At 38.1% G+C, this 13,514-nt stretch overlaps 1 protein-coding gene across 1 annotated transcript; it reads left to right on the top strand.

Moving 5' to 3' along the window:
• The first annotated feature begins 1,920 nt into the window (after window positions 1-1,920).
• Window positions 1,921-4,879, top strand: LOC122289382 (protein FAR1-RELATED SEQUENCE 5-like). The gene is made up of 6 exons (XM_043096354.1): window positions 1,921-2,741; window positions 2,838-4,033; window positions 4,151-4,344; window positions 4,436-4,573; window positions 4,662-4,736; window positions 4,817-4,879. The coding sequence occupies exons 1-6, from the start codon at window positions 1,921-1,923 to the stop codon at window positions 4,877-4,879; spliced, it is 2,487 nt and encodes an 828-aa protein (XP_042952288.1).
• The last annotated feature ends 8,635 nt before the right edge of the window (window positions 4,880-13,514 follow it).

Here is a 13,514-nt window from a genome sequence, read left to right as displayed (position 1 = left end):
TTTGTATGATTTTAAAATTTTAAAATTAATTTAATACTTTTCATCATGTCAGACGTTTGATTGTTTGTAAAAGTCATAAATGGCAGAGATTATGCTAGTATAGGTGATCGTATTACAACTCCATGTCTGAACGCTAGCACTGCCGACTGCGTCCCCTATAACCAACAATTCTACACTCAGTCGGGAGATGTAATCGCCATGCAGTCGGTGACGTGGCCTGACGCCACGTCAGCCAGAGAAAAAAAAAAAAAAAAAAAAAAAAAAAAAAAAAAAAAAAAACGACCGAAGTAAAATGGAAGAAATTGATCGATATTCATCATTTCGGCAAATATTTTCCCGCTTCTAGTGTGCGACTGAGACCGAAGAGAAACTTTCCCCCATTTTGTTAATCCCGGCTTCTTCAGTTCGTCGTGGGTGCAGATCGGTTGAAAGCACCGTTGGGCCTCTGTTTTGCTTGGGTGGGTTTAGTTCAGGCCGGTTGCGTTGGGTGGGTCAAGGCTGAGGCTTGTTTGGGTGAGCTTGGTGGGCTGAGTTTGGGTCAGATCCGTGGGCCATCACCTCGGGTCAGCTTTGTGGGCCATCACCTCGGGTCAGCGACAGTGGGTCAGCGACGTGGGTTGGCAGTTCGTGGGTCGGGCTGCGTTTCGTGGGTCATGATCTAAGGCTGCCGTCGGCACCACCACAGCCAGGTTCTCTATCCACCATCGATCGGAAAACCAACATCATATGCTTGAAAAAAAGTTTGATTTTCCTGGTACATAAATTGCATGAAACGTGCTCAGTTTCGGTCCAGAACTCATGGACGGGGTAGATATATATGTGGCTATGTGGGTCTGTGTCGTGGCATTTGCATTAACAATGTAAAGTGAGATGTTGGAGCATTAATATGAGGAACAAAAAGATGTTTTCAGAAAATGTTGTTTACAGTTGTTGTTTAGTTAGATGATTGAAAAATTTAATAATTTTCTGGTGCAAAAGATTGAATACAAGTGTAGAATTGTTGTTAAAAAAATACCTTCGAGTGTTTTTTATTGGTTAAAACTGTACCAATAAATTGAACTAATTGCATAATGCTAATGGTTGAGGATTTTAAAATTGATGGTGATAAGTCTACTTAAACATTTGGAAACAAATTGTGTATAATCACCATGCAGCTATGGACATGCCATTATCAAGTCCCCTTTCAATGTGGCTCAATTTTTTTTTTTTTCCTTTTGGGTTTGAAGTGAAAATTGTCGGCATTTTTGTTTGACATAAGGAAAAATAAATTACAAGACTCATGATAATTGAGAATTTATTATTATTGTTATAATTGGCCATATTTTTCTACTTTAAATTGAAAATGTTGAGGGTGTGATGTACAAGTTTTGTAATAAGAAAATAAAATCATGGCTGAGAAACATGAAGGTTTTAACTCCAAATGTAAGATGTGATAATTGATTAGTAATTGTCATTTGTTTTTAAATGAAAACAGTAAAGTTTTATTATGCTTGGTTCACAACTGCTTCATGAAATGTGATCATATATTAGTGAACAACTTGTACAGGCCATGGGAAAAGCGGAAGAACAAGCATCTACCTTAACACCATTTAGCTCAAATCACCCAACCACAGTATGTTATTTTATAATTTAAAAACCTAATGCAATGCAACTCAATTATTTAGCATCCTAATTATTATTATTTCTTTTATGTTAGGGTATCAGTCAAACTAGTCTACAAAACTTTCCAACGCCCATGCATGGTTATTTTGGACCAGTTCCTGCATGGTCACCACCTTTCATGCCGTATGTAGATGGCAATTATCACGTAAGCAACATTGTGGTGCTTTTCCTACAAGTTGCATGAATTTATAATTTATATTATTTATATTTTATTTCTTTCCTGTGAAGCAAAACGTTGGATATGCATTTCAATATGGAATGGGACCTCCAAGGCCATTTATGAGTACAAGCGCCGCGACGAGCGCAAGATTTGCTGAAGAGGATAGACCGGACACATTTGAAACTGAAGCACCATGTACTTCCGCTGCTAGAGTTGATGAAGAAATACTGTTGGATAGACCAGTTGAGACTGTAACTGAACCTGTTTCCCCTGGTACACCACATGTAGTGACATCGTCAGATGGTGATGATATTTTTGAAGAGCCAAAATCAGGGATGGAGTTCAATTCGTTTGAAGATCTGTTGAGCTATTATAAGCAGTATGCAAAAAGATGTGGGTTTGGGGTGATGACACAAAGGAGTGAGAGGTCTGACGATCACGGTGTGAGATATGTTACTCTTGGTTGTGCACGGGGAGGGAAGGCCCGGATTAAGAGTTCTAATCCTGCAATGCCACGTCCGACGGGAAAGACGGATTGTAAGGCCCGGATTAATGCACTAAGAATTGAGGGGAAGATGCGGTTGACAACAGTGAATAATACACATAATCATGTAATCAGCCCTCAAAAATCCCGCTTCTTTCGATGCAATAGAGCAGTTAGTGAAACTGTTAAAAGAGTCCTAGACACAAATGATTTAGCTGGCATCCAAATGAACAAGAGTTATGGATCTCTTGTGGTTGGCGCAGGTGGCTTTGAGAACCTCCCTTTTTTGGAAAAAGATTATCGCAATTACATCGACAAAGCCCGTCATCTGCGACTTGGTGCAGGTGGTGCTGGAGCACTTCGTGACTATTTTATGAGAATGCAGTACAAGAATAACGGTTTTTTTGCGTTGATGGATTTAGACGATGAAGGGCGGTTAAAAAATGTTTTTTGGGCAGATCCACGAAGTCGGGCTGCTTATCAGTATTTTGGTGATGTCGTGACATTCGACACCACATACCTGACTAATAGGTATGGGATGCCCTTTGCACCTTTTGTCGGTGTAAACCATCACGGGCAGTCGATTCTGTTAGGAGCTGGATTGATTTCCAATGAGGACACGGAGACATTTACATGGCTGTTCCAAACATGGTTGCAGTGTATGGATGGAATAGCACCAAAGGCAATTATCACTGATCAAGACAGAGCAATGAAAAATGCAATTGCTATTGTCTTTCCTGAAAGTCGACATAGATTTTGCCTTTGGCATATACTTAAGAAAGTCCCCGAGAAGCTTGGATCGTATGCCACCTATAGAAGTGGGCTGAAAACCGAGCTGATGAAATGTGTGTACGACACACAAACTGTTCAGGAGTTTGAAAACTGTTGGGCCGGTTTTATTAACACATACGACTTACATGAGAATGCATGGTTGACAAGTTTATACAATGAGCGTGAGCATTGGGTACCGGTTTTCCTAAAAGAGCACTTTTGGGCGGGAATGAGTACAACACAGCGAAGCGAGAGTATGAATGCTTTTTTTGATGGTTACGTCCATGCGAAGACCAACTTGAAGGAGTTTGTCGACCAGTTTGACAATGCATTGAAGAAGAAAATTGAAAATGAAAATCAGGCGGAATTCCAGTCATTTAGCGGCACCATTCCCTGCGTATCTAGATCCCCAATTGAGAAGAAATTTCAATCCTTGTACACCAATGCTAAATTTAAGGAAGTTCAACAGCAAGTCATAGGCATGCTTGATTTGGAAATTAAGCTACACAGTTCTGATGGCGTAACTAGCACTTATGTATTAGAGGATGAAGTTCGTATTCAGGAGTTCACAAAACAGGTTACATATTCAGTGGATTTTAATGTGGATGACTGCAATGCAAAGTGCTCATGTGGGTTATTTCAAATGAGGGGGATACTGTGTAGACATATCCTGGCTGTATTCAAAACAATGGGTATAAAATCATTGCCAAACCAGTACATTTTGGACCGATGGAGGAAGGACATCAAGAGGAGATACACGTCAATCCGAAGTAGCTACGATGCAGGGGATCAGAGGCCAAATGGTAATAGACACACAATTCTTCTGAATATGTGCTACGAGATGATAGATTATGCTGTGGATTCTAATGAGCAATTTGAAGATGCAAAGAAGAGGATAAATGAGATGACTGGATTATATCGTCAATACCAACGCCCCTTGGCTATGGCCGAGACAGGTTCGAAAGTGACAAACCTATTTGTTGTGTATTTACTACAATAATGGAAGTTATAAAATCCATTAACTATTGCTTGTGTATTTATGTCCTATCTAACATGTTCTTTGGCCTATACAGGTTCGGAACCTGTATTTACGACACAGGATACTGCAGTTGGTAGTTCACAACAAGTGAAAAGTCCACGTATTGTCAGAGGGAAGGGAAGACCCCCATCTCTTAGAAGAGCATCTAGGATGGAGATAGACATGCGGAAGGTTAAAGCCAAACAAGCCAAACAAGCCAAACAACAAGTTGGAGGAAAACGCAAACAGGTTCGGGTTTATACGCTCATGGGTTTTGCAAGAGTTGTCTTATTTTTGTAAATAATGTAATAGAGCAATTTTTTATTTCCTTAATTGGTAGCGACATGAGAGAGAGACATCATCCATTGGAACGTGTATGAATTTATTTCATGACGAAGATATTGCAGCACTGGACACACGCAGGAATTTATTTGGGCCATCGGGAGTAGATATTTGTGTCAATCCTGGCCAAGTTCAGGTATTAGACCGATTGTTCTTATAAAAGCTATGGTTTGATACGGGTTTCAATATTTGTAATCTGATAGGATTTGTCTGAAAATAAACAGGGAGTTCGAGACAGCTCACCTTTTAACAGTAGTGGACCCGAGCAATATCATCCCTTTATTGATAGTCCAGAAAGTGTAAGATAATATACATGCATATATTAGATTCTAATATTTATTGGAGATGACTGAATATTTTCTCACATTTTTGCTATCAGATATTTTATGATTGGATGGCGCACAATCAGCACTCATTGGGTGGAGATGGGTCACAAGAATAGCGACAATGCGGTTAATGGTTGAGAGAAGAAAGGGTATATTAGATATCTTTGATGCGTAGCCCTTAAAAATTGTTGGAAGTTTTTTTTGTAAAGAAAAGCACTGTAATTATGTATGTGGAAAACAGGATAAGTTGGTGGAAAAGCTATTCAAAACAGGCCAGGGCATATTTTTGTATTTTTGTAAATTTTGAAAATTTATGTTGTAATTCATTTCTTGTAAATTTTGGCAATGGTTGCCAATGTGGCTCATGAATGAGGCTAGACACATGATTCGTTTGAAAGCTATGTTTTATTGAGGTGTTGACGTTGAAAAGTATTCATGGTTTATTCAGGTGTTGATGGTGAAAAGTATGCACCATTCTATTTGTGTTTGACGTGGCCGGATTATAAGCAGGTCATGTATGGGTTACCGGAATTTGTGTCAATCGGGATGGTGTAATGGTAGTTCACGTGGGCTGGAATTTGACGCAGTAACAGGGTGTATTTAAGTTCAGGCGTGTATGGCTCAAAAAGGCTAAATTGGCCAGACTAGTGTGGTCATTTGGTCTCTGCAATGTTCTAACTACTAATTGCAGCACTGGCCAGATTAATGGCATACCAGCTGAAAGTAAAACCAACATCTGGAAATGACCAAGCTATTATAACTGAAATAATGAAACAATTTATTAAGAGCATTAATTCATACAAGTTGCTGGGCAGAAGTTAGAACATACAAATAAAAACAGTTTCTTTATTTCAAGTTCCTCCAAATTGTTCTTTGCAATACAAATCACAAATTACTAAGATAGTGAGCGACATATATACAGGAATTCCTCATTACAGTCATACAAATGAGGCCAAAATGACCAACTTGAGAAAGGCTCATGAAGTACCCTTTTCAAAAACATACCCAAAAGTCCAGTTCGGTTTTACATATGACACAAGTCGACCAATACATTCCAACTGATACAGTCACATTCAAACAGGCCAAAAAAGGGCTACATCAGTCGTAGCATTGGTTGAGATAGGTTACAAGACACTGGATACACTAAAAGTACAGCACAAAAAGTTACTATGAAAAACCATGTCAATCCCAGCAAATTGACGACTCCCTTGTACTTCTTCTCCAATGCGACATATTTCGCTTCCTCGCTGCGTAGCCGCAATTGAAGTACCCTGTCGTGCCTCCGTTCAGCTAGCTCCAACGTCATCTTACAGCAACTGTTCTGCTCACTTTGAATATCAATCCACTCGAAAAAGTCACATTGTTTTTTCATCTTATAGTTTGGACAATTGAAAAATCTTCTACCAAAAGAGTTTGCTTTTCCAGAAATCCGTAGCTTCGCTTGGGAGCCACAATAGCAAAGTGGTCTCTCCAAACTTGATCCGGAATGAGAAGCAGAACTCATTTGCTATCATGGATATTGTAGTAAAACGAGCATTCAAATCAGTATATAAGGCAGTATTGGGATAAATTTGGTCTCAGATATATACACAGCAGCTATGGCATTTCATAAACAAGTTACAGGAATATATGTCAATCCCAATTGAAAACAGTTAAGTAAAACAATGGGTATAAAAACAGGTATATGTCAATCCCAATTGAAAACAGTTAAGTAAAAAGACGTGTATAATAAGGGCATAATGTCAATCCCAATTGAAAACAATTTTGAGAAACAGGGCCTTATAAGCAGTATGTCAAGCACGGATCCCCAATTGAAAACAGTAAAGTGTCTACAGTATGTCAATTTGATATATGTCAATCCCAATTGAAAACAGTTAAGTGAAACAAAAACAAACAGTTAAGTGAAACAGGTTCTAGGAGATACATGTCAATCCCAATTGAAAACAGTTAGGTGAAACAGGGCATTACAAGCAGTTTTCCAATCTCAATTGAAAACAGTTAAGTGAAACAGCATAATACACAAGCAGTATGTCAATCACAGTTGAAAACAGTTAAGTGAAACAGGGTTATTTCAGATGTAAGTCAATCCCAACACAAAACAGTTAAGTGAAACAGAATAATACACAAGCAGTATGTCAATCACAATTGAAAACAGTTAAGTGAAACAGGGTTAACAGTGATATAAGTCAATCCCAATTGCAAACAGTTAGGTGAAACAAGGCATTAAAAGCAGTATGTCAATCCCAATTATAAATGGGTTAAGTGAAACAAGGATATGAGGCACAGGATTTGGGTACCATATATGGTGCCCAATCCCAACTGATACAATCAAATATGAGGAAGAAGGTTGTGTCCATCAGATATTTATTGCTAACCTATCAACAGCCAGCTTTTTCTCAGTACTCAGACGCATAAATCAAGAAGCTGAGCCAAATAAATTTAATGTTAGGTGGCTAGGTTATAAGCATGTGTGTGTGTACCTCTCCATCCACCATTTACATTACTGATCAACAAAAACATACCACCCGGACCAAAAACATATTTATTTTAAAAATATTTTTTGACAAGTATTTCTTTTATAAACATAACAGATTTCTTTTATCATCCCCCGGATTCATTACAGAATATTATGCTTCGCAGAAACTACAGAAATACAAAACTAAAAATATCCTAAAATACAGAAATCCAATCATACAAATACTAAAAACAGTGGATATTCAAGTATTTCTTTTATAAACATAACAGATTTCATAACAGATTTCATAACAGATTTCTTTTATCAACTCCCAATATTCATTACAGAATATTATGCTTCGCAGAAACTACAGAAATACAAAACTAAAAATATCCTAAAATACAGAAATCCAATCATACAAATACAGTAATTTAAAAATATGATATGAAATAACCTGGACACGGCCGACTGATTGTCAGTTTCGGGATGAAAAGTTAAGGTTATATCTAGGTATAAACAGGGCTAGGGTTTCGGTTTGGGATGATGACTTAGGGTTTTGAAAATGGTTAGGGTTAGGTCTAGGCTGATTAGGGTTAGGGTTTTGCAAATTTTTTGGTTCGGTCACCTTTGAGACTACGAAAGGAATGAGATCATGATGTACTCGAGCAATGGAATGAGAGAAGAAGAGAGACAGAGAGACGGAGAGGGAAATACGATGAGAGGGACAGAATCGAGGGAGAGGGAAGATGATTAGAGGGACTGACTGACTCAAGGCTTTGGGAAGACGATTGAGATGGACTGAATCGGGGGAGATGGAAGGAAGACGATTAGAGGGACTCAATCGAGGGTTTCGTCAATCCGATGAGAGGCATTTAGGGTTTCGCATTTGGGGAAGATGATGAGAGGAGGGAAACAAATCTAGGGTTTGGAATTTGGGGAAGACGATGAGAGGAGGGAAACAAATCTAGGGTTTGGAATTTGGGGAAGACGATGAGTGGAGGGAAACAAATCTAGGGTTTGGAATCTGGGGAAGACGATGAGAGGAGTTAGATGACTCGAGGGCTTCTGGGCTTCTGAGGGACTGAAATTTTATCGAGGGTTTCGACAGTTTGGGGAAGACGAGACAGGAGGGCATTTCAATCGAGGGCTTCTGGGCATGGGTGGGACTTATTCAGAATCCTGCGTTTCGTTCATTTGGGGAAGACGAGAGAGGAGGGAAAGGAATGTTGAGGCTTCTAGGCTTCTGAGGAGGGAAAGGAATCGAGGGACGTTTCGAGCATTTGGGGAAGACGATGAGCTGTTATCACGGGGAAGACGAGAGGGAAATTAAATGAAGACGAGAGGGAAACAAAAAATTAAATGAAGACGATTGCATCGAGGACTTGAAGGAAGGCATTTGAATCGAGGGGCTTCTGACTTTAAAAACCAAAATGGAGCGTTTCCGTTTTATCCACGTCAGCGAAGCCGTTTGCACGCCGACTGCTCAACACGATTGCATCCAGAGTTTTTCCCCCTATAACTACCCATGGGCGGCTCAATGCTTAGGCAAGTTAGTCAATTGCGTAAGCACCCCCACACCGTCCAAGTCCAAAATCATTAATGGTCTTTATTAAGAAGGATAATGAAACCTTGCGCTTTGTAGATAACCGGTTTACTACTTTCTACGTGGACAATTTTTTTTATTTTATTTTCACAGCACCTGCTAAACGCTACAGTGGTGATTTTGAAGCCACTAATACTATAATGCTCTGACATAAGCCGAATGCTACAGTACTAATCAGACGATTTGATGGTTGCTTTTGCTCTCAGTCGAAACTAGAAACTTCTGCATTTTGAACTGGGGCTTTGCTGCATACAGTCGGTAAATGCAGTCGGTTGTACGGAATGAATAAAAAAAAATTATAAAAAAATTATTTTATATTCAGGAGGACCTACATGAATAAAAAAAAATTATAAAAATAATTTTTTTTTATGTAGGTTCCGTATTAATTCACTTTTTCTTCCACGACTGCACGCCGACTGTATTTACCGACTGCAAAAAGTATTTTTCTTTGAACTGGCGCCTGGTACAAAGAGAGATATTGGAAAGGAAAATGCTATGGTTCCTGATAATGGTCCCGATAATAGATCCCGATTGATTTTTTTTTTACTTAATAATTAAGAATTTGTTTTAATAATATTATAACTTTATTTTTTAAAAATATTAAAAAAGGTTAAAAAATGCACGGAAGAATTCTCGATAATTATAGTGCTACGCTAATTAAAATGGAAGTTTGAGATTGTGAGCGATGATATCCGAATATAAGATTGTGTTTAAATATTGAGACGAGTTTAATTAAATTATAAATAATAATATTTTATAAATCTTATTGAGAGGGGTTTAATTTTATTATATTGAGATAAATTTAATTTTTTAAATTGATATATATAAAATAAGATGAGTTGAGTTAAATTTTTTTTATAAAAAATTAAAAAAAATAATAAATCTTACAAATAATTAATTTGAAATGAATTAACGTATAAATTGAGTCTCGTTTGGGAGAGGAGATTAGCGACGTGATTTGAACGGGTTGAGATGCGCCGTTTAACTTGAAAATAATGATCTAATAAACTTGAGAAATTGACTTGGTTCAGATTTATTGAAAGTTTTAAATTATAAATAGAAATATATCACACATTTTTAGGTTCAGTTTGATAAGTGAGAATTTTGATATTAGAATTTTAAGTTTTAAGATAAAATAATAAAATATTATATTTTAATATTATTATTGTTTTAAAACTTGAAAAAGTTAAAAAAAAAGTTAAATTATTTATTATATTTTTTTATAAAAATTTAAAAAAATTGTAATGATGAGATGAGAATTTTAAATTTGAGATAAAAAATTTTAATCACCTAAGCAACCTTAAAGAAAGTAAATAACTTTGATATTTGTTGAATCAACCCAAGTCTGCAGCCACCACCCATCCACTGTCTGCAGCCACCACCCACCTACTGTCTGCAGCCACCACCCACCCACTATCTGCAGCCACCATTTCGCCCACCTACTCACTATGACGCATAGTCATAAAAGGCTGCACCTAATGCAGAGATGGTAGGCTGCTTAGTTGCAGAATAAGGCAATGGGAGAAGAGAAGCAAGAGAGAAAGAGGGTACGTGAGAGAGAGATAGAAATTTGTAGAGTTTTTGTAAATATCGTATAAATTCTATAAAAGAGGCTCCAGTGAACGTAAGCAATTTGCTGATCAAATAGTGCTAACAAACTATTTGGATCATTCCGGACTCATCTGTACGGTGGGAATGTTGAGATTCGCCATCGGTACTTTCGATCTGAACCGTCCATAGTTGCAGATCATTTTGGGCTAGATCTACGCTAGTTGGAGTTCAATTGCGATGATCAAATAGTGCTGACAAACTATTTGGATCATTCCGGACTCATCCGTACGGTGAGAATGTTGAGATTCGCCATCGGTACTTTCGATCTAAACCGTGCATAAGTTGCAGATCATTTTGGGCTAGATCTATGCCAGTTGGAGTTCAATTGCAATGATCAAATAGTTCTGACAAACTATTTGGATCATTCCGGACTCATCTGTACAGTGGGAATGTTGAGATTCGCCATCGGTACTAATGATTTGGACCGTTCATACTTCAGATCAGTTGTGGGCTTGATCGCAGCCAGTTGGAGTTGTGACGGACTCATTTGTTTAGGGCTTGATCGCAGTTAATTGGTGTTGTGATGGACTCATTTGTTTTGGGCTTGATCTTAGCCAGTTGGAGTCATGATGGACTCATTTGTGTTTGGTTTGATCGTAGCCAGTTGGAGTCGTGATGGACTCATTTGTTTTGGGCTTGATCTCAGCCAGTTGGAGTCATGACGGACTCATTTGTTTTTGGCTTGATCTCAGTCAGTTGGAGTCGTGACAGACTCATTTGTTTTGGGCTTCATCTCAACCAATTGGAGTCGTGCCAGACTCATTGGTTTTGAGCTTGATGTCAGCCAGTTGGAGTCCAATGTTGTCGGACTCAGTTCTTTTGGGCTTGATTTAAGCCAGTTGGGATCGTGAAGTTTGAGGAGCAAACTTCAGATCATTGGACGATGCTGATTAACTTGTTATATCAGCAGGTTTTGGCAGTCATACAACTCATAGAGCATAATGTTATTAAGAGGAGAACCGCAACGGATCTCATTGTGGCTTTATTTGAAAAGCCAGTTGCAAATAATAAAGTGCAGATGAAGAAATAGTTCAACTTCAAAAAATACAGAAGGTACTATTGTTGCCCAATAGTATTTGGCGTTGTGGTCAAAAGGTTGTGAGGTCATGAGAATGGCTATGAGTAATTCTGCAAAGAAAACGAAGTTGAAGTTTCTTAATGTAAGAGATCTTGTCCTAGATGAAGAGGTGCGCAGAAGAGATTCTGGCAAGATCTCGAGTTGTTGGTCTTGAATGTTGATAGTAAGGGCAGAGGCAAGTCAAGATCTGGACAACAAATGACTCGCTAGAAATTGTGGCAAGACAGGCCACAAGAGACTGCTAAAATCAGGAGAAATCTTGTAAGAATGGAGATTATGCAAGTCGAAGTTAGCAAATACTGCATACAAGATGGACACATTGACTGAAGATAGCAGCAAGATGATGAGTCAGTCAAATCAGAAATGGAGACCTCAGCAACAGGTTCTCTGATATGTGTCAAGGTCCGTGCGAGACCATTGATTTCAAGTGCAGTGGGAGATGTATTGCCCTATATAGATGTGTTGATTAAGGGCACTGTACGTGATAAACTAAAGTTATGCATCACTTTAGTTAGTCTTCTAATTTGAAGACATAAGCTGTAAAATTGTAAAAATGATAAGGGATCATGCTGGAGATAGAGGCTAGCATGTTGAGAACCAGTCTCCAAGTTGGAGATTGGTGTGATTGTAGGATTATGGAGCCTAGTTTTGAAAGCTGTAAAGGCACCAGGCAGATTGTTCCCTCGACTGTGGCTCGAGCAAAGCTCAGTTTGCTCAAGGTGTACATGAGTGCAGACTCATGGACTCGAGTGAAAGAAGAATCCTAGAGAGTTGAGATTGTGCAGTAAAGCACTTGTAAATCTCCTTTGAAGAAAATCCCTTACAAGCTCCGTGGATGTAGACTATGCTGATGCATTTGAAGATGCATTTGGAGAAGTATCTGGACATCCATTTGAAGACGTACCTGCAGATGTATTTGATAGTGGAAATCTCTCATGGCTAACAAGCATTCCAATGAGGGGATGCAATCATTTGAAGGATGCAACCGTTTGTAACATCCTATTATGGCACACTTGGGTGGAGGGGGTGATTGTTGAAAATCCCCCAAGTGTGAAATGTCACTTGAAGTTGCAACCACCCACCCATCCACCAGAAGTTTCTAGCAGTAAATATTGACTAAAATTTGCATGCACCAAAAGGAGGCTCCCTCTTGGTCAAGAAGTGTGGGAGTTTGTCCTCCATGACTTCTCCTATAAAAGGAAGCCATTTGTTGAAGATTAGAATAATCCTCACTGCGGTGAGAGATCAAGGCAGAGGGCTGGGCGAAATTTAGGTTCTGGGGAAACCCAGAACATATGCCATTTGAGAGATAGAGAGGTTGTTTATTAGTGTTTGTAATTTTGTACAAACATATTGAAAATACTGAGTTTCTGCTTTAGTGGACGTAGGCAAGTTGCCGAACTACTTAAAAATTGTCTCTCTATCGTCTTGTGTGATTTTTGGACAGGCCGGAGTGCGCAACAATATTCACATAAAAAAATATTTTTTAATTATGTGTCCCTTTCGAAAAAATGGAGTGAACAAAATTATATACCCTTAAGACTATTTTTTGGCTTTACGCTGTATAATGGATGAAACAAAACACAACTTAGCTGAGACCGTGGCGGAGGAATTTATAGGAAATGGCAAATACGTAGTCCACTAATTCGATATATTTCGTACTGATCATTGGTCTGATATAGATATTATACCTATTTTATATCGTGCCAAATATCGATCGTACTGGCCAATATTTTAATTTGTATCGTCTTATATTTTAACCTGTATTGGCGAGTATTTTGATTGTTACATTTTTTTTCTTCAAATTATAAATTTAGTTTTTAACTCTTAATTCAGAACATATTATTTATAATTTATATCTATATTTATATATAATTTATTTCTATATTGACTATTTCTACATAATATATAAAACAATATCGATATTGAAATAGTTCGTTCAATTACTTTGACCGATACAACTTTCCGTGCATACGGCGTTCAAAACTTTGATGAAAAGACCAA

The sequence above is a fragment of the Carya illinoinensis genome, chromosome 12 (assembly GCF_018687715.1).
Source record: "Carya illinoinensis cultivar Pawnee chromosome 12, C.illinoinensisPawnee_v1, whole genome shotgun sequence".
NCBI lineage: Eukaryota > Viridiplantae > Streptophyta > Magnoliopsida > Fagales > Juglandaceae > Carya > Carya illinoinensis.
The sequence above is the reverse complement of the archived record's forward strand: the minus strand, read 5'-3'. Positions and strand labels throughout refer to the sequence as shown.